Here is an 18357-nt window from a genome sequence, read left to right on the forward strand (position 1 = left end):
AAGATTTAACCACATGCTGATTTTAAGATCCATCCAAACAGATGTGTTAGACAGATTTGGAGCTTTTGCTTTTAAAATTGCCTGGAAGGATATTCCATTGCAGAAAGGGGATGTGAGGCTGGGAGGGGAGCAGTAAAGCTGTGTTCCCTTGCAGACCTCGGGAGGCACGGCCACTGCCCAGGTGGTTCACAGCCAGCCCCGCGCGGCCGCGGCGCCCGCAGCCTCCACCGAGCTGGTGACCATCGCCTCCACGCAGGGCGTGCGCGCCGTCACATCGGTGACAGCCTCAGCCGTGGTCACCACCAACCTCACCCCTGTGCAGACCCAGACACGGTCCTTGGTGACCCAGGTGACACCAGGTAAGGATCCTGTATAGCAGATATGATGATCCTGTATAACGGATAGTTTTGCCCCCGACGAGGGGGAGAGAATGACACGTCTGACTCCTCCTTATCAGAAGGCTAATTAATGACTTTATTGTACTATATTATTCTATATTACATTACATCTAAACTGAATCTGCCCAGCACTCAGCTGCACTCCACTGCACAACATCTCTTGACTGTGAGCCTACAGTCCCAACACACACACCCGATAGGCCAAGGAAACAAAACACCATCACTCTGGGTAAACAATCTCCACATTGCATTCTACTTTGGCACAACACAGGCACAGCAAATGAGATAAGAATTGTTTTGATCATTCTCTGAACCTCAGAGAAACACAGAAATATTCTTGGGAAGAATTGTGCCTTGCTTTTCTCTGTGAAGAGAAATGTGGCAGCAATCCTGTGTTCAGGGACTTTTTCCAGTAGTGCACAAAGGCTCCCAGAATCCCTGTAGATCCACCACCACAGCCCCACAATATTGGAAGTCTGGGACACAATGAAACAGGGCTGTGATTTTTAACTTCCTTTATTGTTGGTGCTCAGATGACATTTATCTCCAGTATTTCTGGATAAAGTATGGTAATAGAGAGCTTGGCCCCTGAGCATTGTGATTTAAAAATATTATTAAAAATCTAGCAGTAAAATACTAGAATTGACTGTCTTGACTAAAAACCATTGTGAAGAAAGGCCCTTCTCTTTTATGATGTACTCTGCTTTTACATCATGCTCATGATAATGTCTTCTTACATGTAGTAAATCCACAAAGTGTGCAGGAACAGAAAAATAAGCACTTAACAGCTTGACTTCTCAGGTGAAATTCATGAGTGAAACTGAATGTTAAAATGTATTTGTCATAACATTTTGTTTTTTCTTTATTCACAGCTACACCAACAGTCCAGCTATCAGGCAAAACCATCACCCCTGCTCACTTCCAGCTGCTGAGGCAGCAGCAGCAGCAGGCTGCTCAGGTGCAGGTCCCACAGATCCAGGCTCAGGCACAAGCCCAGTCTCCAGCTCAAATAAAAACTGTAGGGAAGCTGTCACAGGTGAGGAACCACTCATGAAGTAATGTAGCACATTTCTCTCATTACTGTAAGCTTCCTTAGCAGTGTGTGTTGTGTTCTGTTTTCTTGGGCTACAGTGACATGTATTTGCCTCTTAAATTTCATCCTACTAAAATTTCATGCAGGCAATGAGGCTTGACAGCACTTGCAATAGTAGAGTAGGGCAGGATGGAAAGCACTTAGTGCTGCTCACTGGAAGCCATTGTGTAAAAGAGTTACATTTTAGGTACTTGATCTTAGCTCTAGTCTGGTACAGAATGTTTCTCCTTTTAAGCTTTGGATTCATCTCCATTTTTCTCCTGTGATGTAAACTATTGGAAATGATGGAGGTGTTTGAATTTTGCAGGAGCAGCTGCTCAAGTTGCAGAAGCAGAAGCTGCAGCTCCCCCAGCAGCAGGCAGCCCAGCAGACCCAGCAAGGGGCACAGCAGCAAACAGCACAAGTGCAAGTGCAGCAGCAGCAGCAAACCCAGCAGCTCACTGCTGTGACAGCCCCTCGTCCTGGCGCTGTCCTCACGGGCACCACGGTCACCAACCTGCAAGTGGCACGCCTGGTGAGTTGCCTTTGACTTGGCAAAAACGGTCCCAAACATCTCACTCTTGGCTGGTTTAAATGAGCTGGGCACTGCTCATTCACTCACAAGTGCCCTTTGCATTGCTCTGGCACTGCAGAAGGAGCAGATGTACCATAAGTACCTTTACATTGTATTTATTTACCCATTGATACCATTTCTGAATTGTGTCACTGTAGAGGAGCCATTACATTTACAGCTATCACTTTATAATCACCTGTTATATGCAGCAAATCTTTCTGTGCTGGTACAATAATCTTCATTCCTTACTGCTTAGACTCGTGTTCCTGCTTCCCAGCTCCAAGCACAAGGACAGATCCAGGCCCAGACTCCACAAGCAGCCCAGGTTGCTCTGGCAAAGCCTCCAGTGGTGTCTGTTCCAGCTGCTGTTGTGTCATCTGCAGGAGTCACCACACTCCCTGTGACTGTGGCAGGCATTAGTGTTGCCATTGGGCAGCCACAGAAAGCAGCAGGTATGTGAAAGCAAGTTGGATATAGGAAGAATTGTATGTAAATTATATATAATACCAAGTATATATATGTATATAATTATATACCAGTCTCCTATAGTATAGACAGTTTTTTTCTTATAGGAAAATTGTTGTTGGAACAATAAATTGTCTTACTCACGCCCTTGGAGAAGAAATTTTCTCCACTATTAAAATCATGTCTTATTTCCATTAAAATCAGTGGGTTGTTACTGCTCAAACCTGTGCAAATGTACAAGTCTGTAAAAGCAGAATCTGTGTGTGCAGACTGTGATTACTGGTACAAAGCAATAAACTGAAGACTCTTACAGTTCTAATTATTTCTGTAATTTTCAGGAGGCCAGACAGTAGTTGCACAGCCACTGCATGTCCAGCAGCTGCTGAAACTCAAGCACCACCAAGCAGCACAGCAGCAGAAAGCCATCCAGCCCCAGGTTGCACAGGGACAAGCTACTGTGCAGCAAAAGGTACCATTGTCTGTTCTCTATTAACTAGTGCAGTGGTTCTGGGTGACCAGGACACCCCTAGAGAGTCAGTCAGGATTTCTAGGGGTGAATCTTAGGTATATGTAGAGAGAACAGGTTCTCAGGTGCTTAATTTTTTCTGTAAAGTGGTTGATTGGTAGTTTTTAGTAAGTGTATTGTTGTGTGAGTGTTGTGTATAAGAGAGAAACTTTTCTTTAAATACTTCAATTCTGAATACTTGTGTAAATGCATGAAGGCATTCATCTAGTGCTCATTTTTTGAATTGCTTTTTTTTCAATAATTAAATGTAATTAGTCTCTTTTCCCCCACATAGCTGCTCTTTAAAATACACTTGCCTTTTGTAGTCATTAATGCCTTTTTTTCTCTTGTGCAGATAAATGCTCAGCAGGTCACAGTCCAGACCCAACAGCAGACTTCACAGCAGCAAAAAGTAACTTATGCTACACAGCCTGCCATTAAAACCCAGTTCTTAACAACTCCAATTTCCCAAACTCAGAAACCAGGTGGAACCCAGCAAGTGCAGGCCCAGATTCAGGTACAGGTAACACAGGTTTACACCTTTAAACTGTACTGGGACTGGAGAATTGTAAAGACAACAGGTGAGGTAGAATTCAGCACTCACTCATTTTAATTCTAGTCACATGTTCATTTAAATTGACTTTTTAATAAATTTCAGTGGTGCTGCATATGTGGCCTTACAGTGAGTCAGAGCAACTGTGAGCTGCAAGTTTGTCTTTCCTCTTTGAAATAAAATAATTTAGTCACTCCTTTTTATTAGGCAAGGGATTCCATACTGTGTTTACTAAGGAAAATTCAGCCAGAGGTTTTCCTGTTTCTGGTGTTGCATCACAGCCTAATCTCTGGGAGCCAAGAGTATGTGACAACTCACTTACTCTCTTTTCTGCATAACTGGATCAGCCTTACCAAGGAAAAAAGAAGGAGGTTAGGAATGGGAAGCCTTACTCTTTCAAAATATCTCCCGGATAATGGAACCTGTTAGAACTCATGTCCTTCCTTCAGTTTTATAGGTAGTTGGGATGAAATTACTCTGTTGTGGTTAAAAATGAAAATATTTATCTTCCTCCCCTAGCTAAGTTATTTTCACAGATCTAAACTGTTTCATAAACATTCAACCTCACTGAAAATGCCAAGCTGCAACTTAGCGGGAACAGGCCTGGGTGTTTTGCTGCTATCAGCAGCTTTTTATTTTGATCCAATCTTTTTTTATCTCATATCACTACAGGTTGCAAAACTCCCACAAGTGGTCCAGCAACAGGCTACTGTTGCCAACATTCAGCAGATGGTTTCAGTTTCCCAACAGGTAGGTTTTGCTCTTTCAAATATAGCACTAGAAACATGATCTTTACAAAAGCTCATTTTTTTGGAATGTGTGTGTTTTTCACCTTATGTGTGGCATAGGTAGTATTTTTGAAGGATATAGCAAGTGCCTTTCTATAAAAATAAATCTTGAATACTGAATCAGCTGAGGTTTATTCTCTGGTCTAAAACTTTCATAGATGTAGCAATGTTTATTCATCACTGTAGATAAACTGAAAAACAGATTTTTAAAAGTGTTTTCTAGAGCTGAAAAGATGCTTAAAAATTGGTTTCTGGTGATGTATAGTCAATATAGCAAATAATTGAACTAATGAGCACCATCTGAGCTTTTTCCACAAAAATTAGGACAAATTGAAGGTTACAGGTTGTTTTGTTTCAGCTCACAGAGCTGTGCCAAGTGCTCTGTAGAAGGCAGAATGGTGTGGTGGCTGTTTCAAATCTGTGCTGTAACAGACAGGGCTTGGGCAGGAGAAGCTCAGGTGGTTTGGTTCCCCTCCCCTAAGGACCAGGCAGTTTAATTATCACTGTTCAGAACAATGTCATCCATATCATTAGCAACAGGCCTAACTTAGGCAGTTGATTGGCAGGAATGATTTAGCTTTGGAGGGTGGATGGAGTTCTTGCCTTTGGTGCACAAAAATCTGGGCCAGTCAGTTCTTAATCTGCCACAGTTCACAGTGCAGTGTTTCAGTGCAGAATAAAATCTGTGACTGTTTATCTCCAAATGGTGATAAAATGGTGTGAGCTGTCTGATAACCACCTCAGATGTGAATGCTTCAAGGGCAAAGTGGACAGCAGGAGGTAGAAACCTCATCAGTCAACATAACTTGAGTTGCCCTCTGTAGTCAGGAAGAGCTCCTAAATCATTTTCAGAAGTCATCAATGGTGGCATAACTCTGTGACTTGGTGTCTGTGGCAAAAAGAGAAATAATTTCCCTCCCATGTACACCAGTGACTTCAGTGGCAGTAGGCTTAGGCCATGATAAATATTTTTTAAACTATGGTCTTTATGTGTATGTGGCATTCTTTTTATCTGCATTTTTAGTGCTTCCCACTGAAATCCTTTTGGATCATTCAAGAGTTAAATTTTCCTCTGCAGAAGTCCTTGTAGCTTTGTTTGGCTTCTGCACCTGAAAAAGGCAGCTGAAGCTGCTCAGTTTTCATTACCTTGTCCTCTGAACAAGGAGATGTTGATTTTTTTTTTCTCCCTTGCTCTGGGTAGAGCTATGAAAATTAGATATCTGGATGGAGTTCAAACTATTCTGCCATAAATTGGCAATAGAGACTGGCAGCTGTAGTCTGAAAGGGAAATGGCAGAGACTGCTGGGCAGCCTCAGTGGCTGTATTTATTGTCACAATATGGGTGCAGAGTCAGCATTTGAACCTCTTGGGTCCTCTGGCTGTCCCTCTGTTCTTTTCCCTGCTCCTTCACTTATGGAGTACAGGAATTTTCCTACATATCTGGTAGGGTTTCTATACCTTTCATCTGCCTTCTGAATGTCTCTGAGGGCATGTCCTTGGATTTGCACTGCAGAGACCAGAGTTACAGGCACTTTGGCTCCTAGTTCTGATTTATAAGGCTCTAGAAAATGTGACAGAGTGGTGTTTGTCAGTGAAACCAGAGCCTCTGTTCCCAGAATCATTGTCTGAGATGTTTGTCAGTTAAGAGAGCAAATACCTAAGGAAGCAGGACTCCTTCTGTAGAGCAGAAATGTAAGGACTTCTCAGTTTAATGCTGAACCATTTTGTAATTGTCTTTTCCTCCTGCTGTGCAGGTACAGGCTCAGCCCCAAACCGTGACCCTTTCTCAGACGACAGCAGGACAACAGCAGGTTCAGGTGATCCCTGCAACCACTGCCACTGCTCAGGTGGTGCAGCAGAAGCTGATCCAGCAGCAGGTTGTGACCACAGCCTCTCCCCAGGTTCAGGCTCCAGGTGTACAGAACCCAGCCCAGACACCAGCAACACCTGAAGCCCAGAGTCAGCAAGCAAAAGTACAGATGAGGACACCGACTGTCAGATTAAAGGCACCTACTAAACCAAGCTGAACTATTGCAATAACAGAGAAACACAGGATTTTGTGTTTGCTGAGACAAGTGAGAAGCTACTCCAAACATCCAAATGAAGATAAAACACCTCTATTTTTTTTTTTTTTTGTAGCAGAAGGTTTCTTGCTGGTGAACATTTAAACATGAAAACTCACATGTAACTTCAGTGTATTAGCAACTGTTTAGCACTCAAACTCTGTACAAGATGCATTCTGCCTCTGTGTTCTCTGTGCTCATTTAAACCACATAAAGCAAGCATTACTTAGGTTGAAATTCTGCCCAGCTTCTCAAAAGTGAAATGGTGATCTGCCACGAATGTCAGTAAAATCCATCTGTGTTAAAATACCACACCTGCCTGTGGGCATGTGCAGCTCCTTGCTGTAGTTCAGTGTGTGCTCAGTACCCACAGTGAAGCCACACAAAACCAGGTGAACCTGATACTGCACAGTATTACCCATCTGTACAAAAGCTCTGTGGTGTTCTTCCCTGTGGTAAAGACCCCTGGAAGATCTAACACAGGCTTGAAGTGCTCCCTGCAAAGTTTAGCCAATAAATGTGAAAACCTGTAAGTATATGTAATTAAAAAGGAAAAAAAAAAAGGTTTCATTCTCCATTTTTGTAAGTCTTTTAAAATGTTTGTTAGTAGTTTTTGTGTACAGTTTACTGAATCACCCAACCTGTGTGCTCATTCTCGTATTTCACTTTAAAATAATGGATATTTTAGGCATGAGCTGCGTAAATACTGTGTTGATAGTAAATGTGTATTAAAGTGTAGCCCATTTTCTTTTTTTGTAAAAGAATTGTTCAGTAGATGCAGCTAAACAGATGATCCATAGCTGTTTCTCATGGGACTTCTGTCACAAAAAATCTCCAGCTGATAAAATCGAATCTCTCAGTTTCATTCTGCTCTTGCAACATGTTTAAATGTTCAGTACTTTTTACACGGCTTTCAGCTTAGGGGGTGGGGAGGGCTGGGGGAAGGGGAGAATAGTGAAATTAAATCTAAGACTTAATTCTTCAACTGTGTAAAGAGTAAGATCTAACTTTTGTACTATTCTTTTACTAAAGCTAACAATGAATGTATCTTCAGGTGGGTATTTTGGATGTGAATAGAGCGTGGCCTCTTCCTCCGAATCAGTTTGCCTTATTGTTATGGAGAAAAAAAAAAAGCAAAAAGCTGCATAGAACTGTGGGGGGTTTCTTTACTTTTCTTGCATACAATGAATAACAGAATTTGCAAACAGCACTGAGTGAGGAATCAAAAAGCCCATGGTGACTTGAAGGGATTTATTTTACTTTGGCCATAAAACTGCACAATGTGTAAAATCCAGACAAAATTACAACATTCCTTTTCTGAGATGGTTTTAAAATTATTTTTTCATTCTGTGATCTTTTTACTCTTTTAGGAAAGGAGCCTATTTAATGGCAAGGAAAGCATGTAGTTTGTTTTTACCTCTGTATGTCCACACTTGTTGGTACCTGGCAATCCACATGGCTTAAACAAGAAAGAATTCTCAGCCAGCTCCTCTGTGTTAGTTGGGATAGGTACAGCCAATTCTGTTCAGATCACAAAGTTAACATTGGTTCAGGCAGCGTTCCTGATTTTTTTAATTTATACCTCTTTTGTCCTGCATACTTTTTTTCTTGCACCCTCAGGTGTACAAATACAAGGGCATTTTGGGTTTTTTTAAAGCTGTTTTTGCATGCGGTAGTATTCCCCTGACCCTGCTAACCCCTGGCGTGTGCCATCCCCTAAACTTCCCTGCCAGCCAGGGAGCTGGCACTGCTGACAGCAGAGTAGGTTAAATTGCAAAGCAGATGCAGTGGTGATGGATAGTGACACTGTGTACAGTATAGCCTTGCTCATCCAGAAATATTGCTTAGGTAGCCCCAGTTTTACTTTTAAGTGTTTAGCTTTTATGATGTGCATGAAGGTCAGGGTGGGGGGGAACAGTTCCAGCAGTGGGAGAGCTGTTGGCTACGTCGTTGTGCTGGTCTGATTTGGTGTCTAAAGAGGCGATTGTTTCTTGTTTAGGTCAGTTGATGAAGATAAAAAGTCACCATTACTTTTTTTCCCTTCTAATTATTTTTTTCTTCCTTTCGGTGTGTCTTTCTCCCAGGAGTGTGTTAGGAAGTCAGCCTGTACATAAGTGATGAACATTTGTACTCGCCCCAGTAGGATGATAAGGAATAGTGCTGTATCCTACCTGAAGGTGTAATAAAGTGTACATTTTTATACCGCCGCCTCGCCCTGCCTTCTGTACCGGGAGGGGCGGTGTGGGTGGCGGGAGGGACCGATCCCGATACCGACCCCGATCCCCGCCCCGCTGCCGGCCCCGCCTGCAGGCGGAGCGGCCGCGGCTCCTCCTCCCTCCTCCGCTGCGAGCATGGCGCGGGAGGCCGCGCTCGCCGCCTGCCTGGAGGCCGTGCTGGGCAGCCGCTCCAGCGCCAACCGCGTCTTCGAGCTCCTGGAGCCGCTGGCGGTGCGGGCCGGGTCGGGTCGGGCCGGGCCGGGCCGGGGAAGCGGGCTGAGGGAGGGAGGGAGGGAGGGAGGGAGGGAGGGCAGCGTGGCCGGGCCGGGCCGGGCCGGGCTGGGCTATGCCGGGCCAGGGGAGCGGGCTGCCGGGCCGCCGGTCTAACACGCTGTTCCCCAGGGCCAGGAGGAGCCGGAGGACATCGTGAGCGCCGCCAGGATCTGCGGCCGGCTCTTCGGGGCGCTGCTGGAGCGAGGGGAGCTGTTCGTGGGGCCGCTGCCCGAGCAGGACGCCTCTCTGGGCGGTGAGCACGGAGCGGGGCCCGCGGCGCTGCCCGGGACAGGCGCGGCCCGGCTCGAGCCCAGCCTGTGTCTGTGTGTCTGTCTGTCCCTCACAGAGAGCTACAGCGCCCAGGACAAGTACAGGATATGGATGCGGCACCGCTACAGGGACTGCGTGGGCTGCCTGGGAGAGCTCATGGGGCACGAAGCCTTCCAGGTCAAGGTGGGTCCTGAGCTCGCTGCGGACCCGCGGGGGGTTCAGGGGATCCCTTGAGGCTCTCGCCCCGTGTTTCAGTGTGGGAGGGCAGGCAGGGCTGTAAAACAGCACTGATGCTCTGCTTCACCTCTGCTCACCAGCAGCAAGTATGCAGCTTTCTCAGGAAATAATATCTCATTTCATTCTTCCTCCTCTTGAAGGTACCTCCTTTGGGTTTGACCCCTGTTCTTGTTTAAGTGTTTTGTGGGGGTTTTTTTGTGACGTTGCTTTCTTTTTTTTTGTTTAAGGAGCAGGCACTCTGCACACTCATGAAGTTTGTAGAATTGGAGGCACAGTATCCGCTGATCAAAATAGAGTGGAAAGGAACTTTAACTTTTCCATGTGACCTTCTCAAGGTAAGCTGCAGACCTGAAAAGTCCCTCCTGTCAGTGACCTGATGGCACACAAACTCATGTGCCCTCAGCCTCCCACTGCTGTGGGTCTCCAGTGCTCCAGTCTGACTTGTTGCTTTCCTTTCCAAACCCCTTGTTAGGTGGTTGTTGATGGTTTGCTCCCCAGCACCGAGGACGCCTCCCTGCTGATCTCCCGCTTCCAGGAGTACCTGGAGTACGATGATGTTCGCTACTTTGTCATGAAGGCTGTCACTGCCAGCATCGGGCAGGTCATGCAAAAGACAAAGGGGGTAACAAATTGTTACTGCTCAGGTGGCTCTGGATGAGCTGCTCTGGGTTGTGAATCTTGTGTGTGAAGCAGGGAGGAGTTAGTAGTATATGGAAATATTTGGAAGCCAGAGATATGAGTGTGCCCACTGAGGCATTGATTTTTTTTTCTTATATACATCAGTATGCCAAGACTGGCTTTACTCAAGACACATACTGTTCTTTCTAGTCTAAGCTCTAGCTTCTGTTTTACCCAAATCTTCACAGCTTGGGTGACACACAGAGAACTTTTAATTCTGTGTGCTCTGCTGCAGAGGAAGAACCTGTTTCCTTCATTGACTCCACCAGTTTTGTTAAGCAGAGATAATTTTCTGATCTGCAACAGAGAATATACCAGTGTGTAGTTTATTGATGTAGTTTTTAGTCATCCTTTTCTCTTTCTCTTTCCTAAATATATTCAGTACTTGGAAACAGGGCAATATTGAAGCCCAGCATCTTGCTCTCTGATGTGGAACTTGCTTCATGTTTGTTTTTTCCTTTTTTCCTCAGAGGCCACTGCCTTTTTACCAGCAGAATGTGTTTTCCCTCATCTCACCCATTAACATGCCAAACAAAGAGTCTGAGATGGTGAAATTTATGGTCAAGCAAGGTTAGTGAACTCTGCATGATAAACTGTGTGTGAAAAGGAAAATCAGGTTAAGATTTCTAGTGTGTAAAGACTTTATTATTGTTTGCTGATGAAGAATTTCTGCGTCTTTGATCACTGTGATTCTAAACAATCTTAAAAATCCACATTCCTCAGTCTACAGGGGGGTCTGTTATGGCCTTGTATCAAATTAGGTACTTCAGCCCAAGTTTTTAGAGCATCGGAGAGCTAAGTTAAAAAGGTTCATCTTAATTTTTTAAATATCCATTTAAAGTTCAACATCTGGTTTCTCTTTCTTCTTAGATAACCGTGAGGAGTTGAAATTTTCAAAGCTGCAGGTAACTGTTCATTTGGTGCATTAGAATTGAAATTTTGTCTGCTTAAAATAGAGCATTATCTGTACCAGCGTGTTTAACTCACTGTTTGCAATTCTGTTTTAAGGCACACAGGCAGGTGTTTGAAAAAATGTGGCTGACTTTTTTGAAGCACAAGGTGAGTGTTATTTCTGCCTCTGATCTGCATTGCTCTTTAATTTAAAGATTGCTGTTCCTTAGCAGCTGTGTCCAGCCTTGCAGGAAGCTGCTGGTGGGACCCCAGGATGTTTTGGGTGTTGGGTGGGAACAGCCCAGTGACCATTTCTGTGGGATCACTCTGCCAAGAAACGTGACCTCATATATTGTCTGCTTTTCTCCTTACCCTCAGCCTTTTTTCTCTACCTTAAACATCTCTGCCCATAAGGGTGATCTGCAGCATAACAATCTCTGCTCACAAGCTGAAACTTTCCCAGCCTTTTTCCTGGTGGTTTTCCCCACATGAGTGATGACACTTAGCTGTGAGCACCTGCTTCTTGAATGAACTTCCTTGGTGTCACCTGTAAACTCTCCCATTTGGGAACTGCTGCTGCAAGCTGTATTTTCCTGCTGTTCTCTATTTTCCTGTCACATTCCCTTCTGCTTGTGCATTGCCTTTTTGAGCCACAGGTTGCTGCTGCTGACTGAGTGCTCCCTGCAGTGCTTGTTCCTCTCTGTTGTTTTGTCCTTCACAGCTGCCCCCTGGCCTTTACAAGAAGGTTCTTGTCATTCTGCACGACTCTGTCCTGCCTTACATGAACGAGCCCACTCTCATGATGGATTTCTTGACAGTGGCCTATGGCATAGGTGAGTGAGAACAGCATTCTATCCTCTGTGGCACCTCCAGCATGGCACAGATGGACGTGGAAGCTCTGCTGGATGCAGCACCACACCCTGGCTGATGGAATATGTGTGCTTTTGGCTTGGATGGAGCTAAGGAATTAGGGTCAACTCCATTGTCCCTGAAAGTGAGATGATTTTACCCTGTGTTTGTCAATGTCATTGCTCCTTGTGTGTAAGGAAAATAATTTTTAAGGCTTTGGGGAAGCGTAGAATACTGGAGTGATTTGTTTTAAATACAGAGTTCAGCCAGTGCTGCTGATCCAAACACAGGATCCACAGATTGCTGCAGAAATGTCCTTTCTGAGCAGACCTTTGCCTCCCCAGTGTGACTTTGCTGAGGAATTAAAGCAGCACATTTTTGTGTCTCAGTTGTTGAACATTTGTTCAACTAAACTGCAGCCTAATCTTTGTAAGAAACTTGGGAGTCTGGAGGGGTGCAGAAGAAATTGTTTCACCTTTCAGCCATCACACTGGCTCTGATTTCAGCTATTCAGTTTTGTTTTCCTTCTGGGAAGATTATATTATAGAAAAAACGTAAAGATTTTTTTTTTCTAGTTATTTTTATTGTGTTGATATCTGCCTGTTTTCTTACAGGTGGAGCAATCAGTCTTCTAGCCCTAAATGGGTTGTTTATTTTGATTCATCAGCATAATCTGTAAGTAAAAAGAGTATATTGTTTAAGGGAACATAGGTTTTTGCATTTATGTCTTTATGTAAGAGGAACTGAAATGGATTCACCACACCTTCAGGCTTTGAAATTCCCCATGAGAAAGCCAAACTGCACAAGAGGTTCAGGCTGTTTGGATGCTGAGCTTTTTTGGCTGTCTGATTTCTTTTACAACTGAACTGTTAAATAGTCTGTTCTCTAGGCTGTGGTTGCTCAGCACTTAAAAATCAATTTCCATTGATCTGATTACTGAGTGAAGCCATCGTCTTTGGTGTCCCTTTCACTGCATCCTCTACCATTTGCAGTCACTGGTCATGGCTTCACACCCTGAAGGTGGCTGAGCACTGCAAGAGCCATAAATTCACCTTGCAGTTTGTTTTCAGGTGGTGACTGTAGAGGGAAGCCTAGGAGAGCTCAACAGAGCCCAGCAGTGGGCTGGGATGCTCTTAATGAAAGCACAAAGACATTTAGACACAGCCCCACTGTACACCTCTAATGGATGTTGTATTTTTCCTTTTTTTCAACAGGGAGTACCCTGACTTTTACAAGAAGCTGTACAGCCTGTTAGACCCTTCCATCTATCACGTGAAGTACCGAGCTCGCTTTTTCCACCTGACTGATCTCTTTTTGTCTTCATCGTAAGTAGCGTCTTTATTATGTGTGCTCACATATTTTCCTCCTGCTTTTCTGTTCCTGAGCAGTCTCCCACATGTCTGGATTTTAATGTATTCAGTGTTCCTGCTGGATTAGATACATTTTGTGTGGAGAAAACTGAATCTGAGACTATTATTGTAGTCTTGTGTAACATTTCATGTGCTATTTTTGAAGATTTGCCTCACAGCCATAGATTTTCAGAAAGGAAGAATTGCAGTTAGTTATCAGAGTTTGAGCTGCAAGTGCTTATGGATGTGTTTTTGATCTCTGTTCCACTTTGGGTGAAAGTGATGAATTTTCTGTCTTGTCTTTGTAAAAATGGAAAAGTAAAATTTGCTGGGTTTTTATAGATTACAAAGCTGTTGATAAATGGATGGCTTTTTGCAGACATAAAGCACTGAAATGTGAAGTGTTTGACAGCCTGTCTTGATGTTGTCAGTTCATTGTACACAGGAAAGAAGCTGGATAGGCAGCTGGTCATATAGTTGCTGTCATATGTTATAAAATAAACCAGGAGCAGCACAGCACCAGGCACTTCATATCCAACCCCCTTGTAGTCCTCGTGTACTTTGGACAGAGTGGCAAGACCTGTGGGTAACTTTGTTGAGCCTTGCAGGTGTAGTGAGGCCTGAGTGACTGAAAATTGTCATTTTCATCTTCTGATGTGAAGAAGGGGCTTAAATGTTGTGGTTGCTGTTAGAAATTTGCATTTTTACCATTTAAAAAAAGCATTATGCTGCACATTTACACTACATGGGAGCTTTATGTTCCCATTAACAGCTGCAGTGCTTGGAAATGTTATGTAAATTTAACATCATGGCCTGTGTATTAATTAAACCCACAAAATGACATAAGAAGAATATAATTAAGGTTCCCTGGCCAAGCACTCAGTTTATGGAAGGACTGAATAAAGTTTGCCATGACAGTGTCTGTGTACAGGGGCTGTGCTTGGCAGTGGTGCCACGTGTCAGGATTGACTCTCACAGTGATCTGAGATATTTCATGCCCTGAATGTAAATTCCCCCAAAATTTGTTCCAGCCAGCACACAACACATTGCTGCTTAAACTTGAGATTCCTTGTCACTGTGATATTCTCTGAAAAATCCCCTTTGCCCAAGATTCTTCTCCTGGGAAGATGAGAACCCTCAGCTTCTCCATGTTGTGCTGCTCTGGAATGTAGCCTGGAGATTGTTTATCCAAACATGTGAATTGTTTTAATTAATGACTAATCACAGCCAGCTGTGTCGGACTCTCTGAGTCAGTCACAAGTTTTAATTGTTCATTCTTGTTAAGCCTTCTGAGGATCCTTTCTCTTTCTTTAGTGTAGTTTTAGTATAGCATAATATAATATAATATAATATAATATAATATAATATAATATAATATAATATAATATAATATAATATAATATAATATAATATAATATAATATAATATAATATAATATAATATAATGTAATGTAATGTAATATAATGTAATATGATATAATATAGTATAGTGTAATGTAATATAATATGATATAATATAGTATAGTGTAATGTAATAAAATATGGTATTATGTAGTATAGTGTAATGTAATAAAATATGATATTATGTAGTATAGTGTAATGTAATAAAATATGATATTATGTAGTATAGTGTAATGTAATATAATATGGTATTATGTAGTATAGTGTAATGTAACATAATATGATATAATATAGTATAGTGTAATGTAACATAATATGATATTATGTAGTATAGTGTAATGTAACATAATATGATATGATGTAGTATAGTGTAATGTAATATAATATGATATGATGTAGTATAGTGTAATGTAATATAATATAATATGATATAATATAATATAATATAATATAATATAATATAATATAATATAATATAATATAATATGGTAGAATATCATATAGTATGGTATAATATGGTGTATTAATAAATCAGCCTTCTGAGAACTTGGAGTCACATTCTCATCTCTCACCTCATCCTGGGGACCCTCACAAACACCACAATTCCTAAAGCTTCTCTTTACTCCACAGCCAGAACAGCCTGACGAGCCCCCTGCCGTGCTGTTGGGGTGGCTGAGGCTGCTGGCTGTCCTGCCAGGGCTCTAACAGGCTGTCCCCTGCTGTCCCCAGGCACCTGCCAGCCTACCTGGTGGCAGCGTTCATCAAGCGGCTGGCGCGGCTGGCGCTCACGGCTCCTCCCGAGGCTCTGCTCATGATCCTCCCCTTCATCTGCAACCTGTTCCGCAGGCACCCCGCCTGCAAGGTGCTGCTGCACAGGCCAGCGGGGCCAGCAGGTAAGGGGGGGCTTGTTTTATGCCTTTAAGGCAGCATAAAGAGGAGCATAGCTGTGGAGGAAAAGGGGAGATGGCAGTTCTGAGGTTTGGAAGGATGCCTTTGTCCTGTCCCTTGGGTTTGTGGAAGGTCAGCAGGCTCCTGCTGTTAAACTCAAAGCTGTTCCAAGTGCTCTACTTGCTCTGCTCTTTAAAAGTAACATGGTTCTGTAGTGCTGCCAGCAGTGACTCTTGGGTCATGCTGGGATTTATGGTCCCTGGAACCATAAATGACTTGGGAAGGAGCAACTCTGGCTGCAGCACTGCTCTGGGGTTGTGTTCCCTTTGGGTTTATGTGCACCACACAGGGGGTGTTAGCTGTGTATCTCCTGTTTCCTTAGATATGTCAGAAGATCCATATGTTATGGAGGAGGAGGAGCCATCTGAAAGCAGGGCTTTGCAGAGCTCTGTGTGGGAGATTCAGGTATGTCATCCCAAAATGAGCATCTGCTCTGGTATGGGTCTCTTCCACCCTTGCTGCTTCCTTGACATGTGTTGGCAGTGGACAGCCCCTCTCACAAGAACCTGCTTGACATTTATCTTGCAAATGAGATGAATTCTTTTACTCTGCATCATTTTCTATCCTAGCAAAGGATTCCATACACTGGAGAGATGTATGTGCTAATTAGTGGGTGGCTTGTGAGCTCACATTTGAACTTGCTGAAACAGACTAAATAACTGTAAATGGACCAGGCTCTGGAGGGGAGAGAGGAACTTGGTGAGCATGATGGAAGTGAATTGAGTCGAGCCAGGTTATCCTCTAGAAATGGATGAGGAGTTTGTGTAGGGGGCTGTAGCAAGAGTGATGTGCAGGAGCTGGAATCTTGGAGAGCTGGAGCTTTGGTGTGGCATGAGGGCACTGTGAGGTGGCAGAATTGGGTCATGCAGTGCAAGCATGGCCTATAGATGAATTTATCTTGAGCTGGATGTGACCATGTGAGAGGAGCCTTTGACGTTTTTGAAAGATGCCTGAAATGAGGATTTCTTGAAACTTTGTAGTAGCATGGTGCAGCAAACTTGGATCTGATGGAATTTGGTGGTCACTGGAGATCTGACCCACAAATGGGCAGTGCAGATGGATGTGTGTTACCCTGTACTTTTAGATAATCTCCCATTTTTTTTGCTTTTCCAGTCTCTCCAGAGCCATTATCACCCAGATGTGGCCAAGGCAGCTGCTGTCCTGAACCAGTCCCTGTCTGAAATGGAGGATGACATATCAGGGCTCCTGGAGCTCTCAGCTGCTGAGGTAATGCTGCTGTGCCTTTGTGAATGACTGGAACCAGAGGAAAGGAGGTTCTGCATGCAGCAGCCATGTCCTGTTATCTGCCTTGCTGCTGGGGAGGGAGCTACACTGACTTGGTTACCAGGGCAAACCAGGAAAATGGTCTGTTGAATAACAGCATGAGCAACAGTGCTTTTTTCTTTGAAGTGTTTATTTGCTGGATGTTTTAAGACTTTAGAGTGTGCAGTGTTATTGGGGTGAAGAGCCTGTGCTGAATTTTGACAATATTTTCTGGTTTTTATTTTGTAGCTTTTTGATAGAGAAGTAAAGAAAAAGGCTGTTGATGTGCCCTTGGAGTTTGAGCCTGTACGAGGTTTGTTTGGGAAGAAGAATGATATTTTTGCAGAGCACTTCAGTTTAGACTGATGCCATCTCTTACCAAAACACATCTGTCAGCAGCTGGATCTTAGGGACACAGAAAGCTCCCCTGTGCTCTGCAGCCCTTCTCTGTGAGGAGAGCTGCAGCCTTCTTCCTGCTCCTGGATGGACTTTGCTGTGTTTCTCACACTTGCAGACTGCCACCTGGTATTTGGAAGGGATTTCTCCTCAGAGCAAGGATTTCTGGACTTGTTCATGGCTGGGATCCCAGTCCTTCCCCCAGAGCTGCTGGGGCTGGCTGTGACCAGGGGCTGCATCAACAGACACCTCACTGCTGTTCCATGGGACTGAGGGGAATTGCATTCTCTGACTGCTCTTATTTTTCACATATTTTACTTTTATATGAGAGCTGACAGCCTGTTTGTAATAAATGTCTTCAATACATGAGTGTAATCACCTGATGTATTATAATTATATTTTTATATGCATTTTTAAGCTCATCTTGAGAGGGATGTTTATATTCCTGTACTCAGCACTCTCATGTTCAAGGCATTGAAACTGGTTTGTCTGACAGCTCAGAAGGTGCTCAGTAAATCCATCTAGGAAATGTTGCTGGTGTTCCTTCCTCTACACCCATCTCATGCACTGAGGTTACTGGATTCCAAATGCTCATGAGCTTTGGAAGTGAGCATAATCCTGGTGCTGCTGTAGCAGGGAGGCCAGCTGATGTGCAGTGGGAGGCTAATCCTTGAGTTTTGCTTCAGAATGATAAGCAGCTTGCTGTGGTTTTGCTTGCAGCATGTGTTTTAGGAGCTCTGGCCAGAGTGTATCCAGGGGCTAATAACTTTTTAATTCCACTGCTACTGGATGCTTTTGTTAATTTTTCATATACTTGCAGAAGTCATGCACAAATTCCATTTGATGGGGTTTCCCCCCAAGGTTTTAAGTTTGAGATAAACTCATTATTAACTTCACAAATGAACTCAGGACTTTTTTAAAACTCACTTTCAACAACTTAATGTTACCTCCTTAGATTTAAACTCTGCTTGCATAATTTGAAATCATATTTTGTGGAAGAGTAAATTACAATCAAGAAAGCAGAGGCCAAAAAATCCAATTTCTGGCAGCCAAGTCTGGTTTAGTCAAGGAAAACTGCAGCTGTCTTGGAGACACTGAAGTGTTACATTTTCTTCATCCAGTTTTTTCATGCTTTCCAAACAGTGGATGTGTCCTCACAGTGTAGAGC

General features: G+C 43.5%; 2 protein-coding genes across 2 annotated transcripts in view; both read left to right on the plus strand.

The window, feature by feature from the left end:
- EP400 (E1A binding protein p400) overlaps window positions 1-8625 on the plus strand; it is a 47795-nt gene extending 39170 nt beyond the window's left edge. The window contains exons 47-54 of the mRNA XM_059484963.1: window positions 155-359; window positions 1271-1434; window positions 1799-2005; window positions 2301-2496; window positions 2848-2978; window positions 3370-3531; window positions 4240-4317; window positions 6110-8625. Of these exons, the coding sequence (XP_059340946.1) occupies window positions 155-359; window positions 1271-1434; window positions 1799-2005; window positions 2301-2496; window positions 2848-2978; window positions 3370-3531; window positions 4240-4317; window positions 6110-6382 (1416 nt within the window). The 3' untranslated portion in view covers window positions 6383-8625. The remainder of the gene's footprint in view (window positions 1-154; window positions 360-1270; window positions 1435-1798; window positions 2006-2300; window positions 2497-2847; window positions 2979-3369; window positions 3532-4239; window positions 4318-6109) is intronic.
- A 109-nt stretch (window positions 8626-8734) lies between these two features.
- On the plus strand, window positions 8735-17718 carry NOC4L (nucleolar complex associated 4 homolog). The gene is made up of 15 exons (XM_059484998.1): window positions 8735-8865; window positions 9037-9160; window positions 9254-9360; window positions 9642-9749; window positions 9887-10036; window positions 10563-10662; window positions 10963-10997; window positions 11101-11151; window positions 11705-11816; window positions 12447-12507; window positions 13047-13157; window positions 15312-15475; window positions 15853-15935; window positions 16644-16757; window positions 17043-17718. Exons 1-15 carry the CDS (start codon window positions 8770-8772, stop codon window positions 17157-17159), a joined length of 1533 nt encoding a protein of 510 aa, XP_059340981.1. The 5' UTR covers window positions 8735-8769; the 3' UTR covers window positions 17160-17718.
- The last annotated feature ends 639 nt before the right edge of the window (window positions 17719-18357 follow it).

This window comes from Ammospiza nelsoni, chromosome 18 (genome assembly GCF_027579445.1).
Source record: "Ammospiza nelsoni isolate bAmmNel1 chromosome 18, bAmmNel1.pri, whole genome shotgun sequence".
Lineage (NCBI taxonomy): Eukaryota > Metazoa > Chordata > Aves > Passeriformes > Passerellidae > Ammospiza > Ammospiza nelsoni.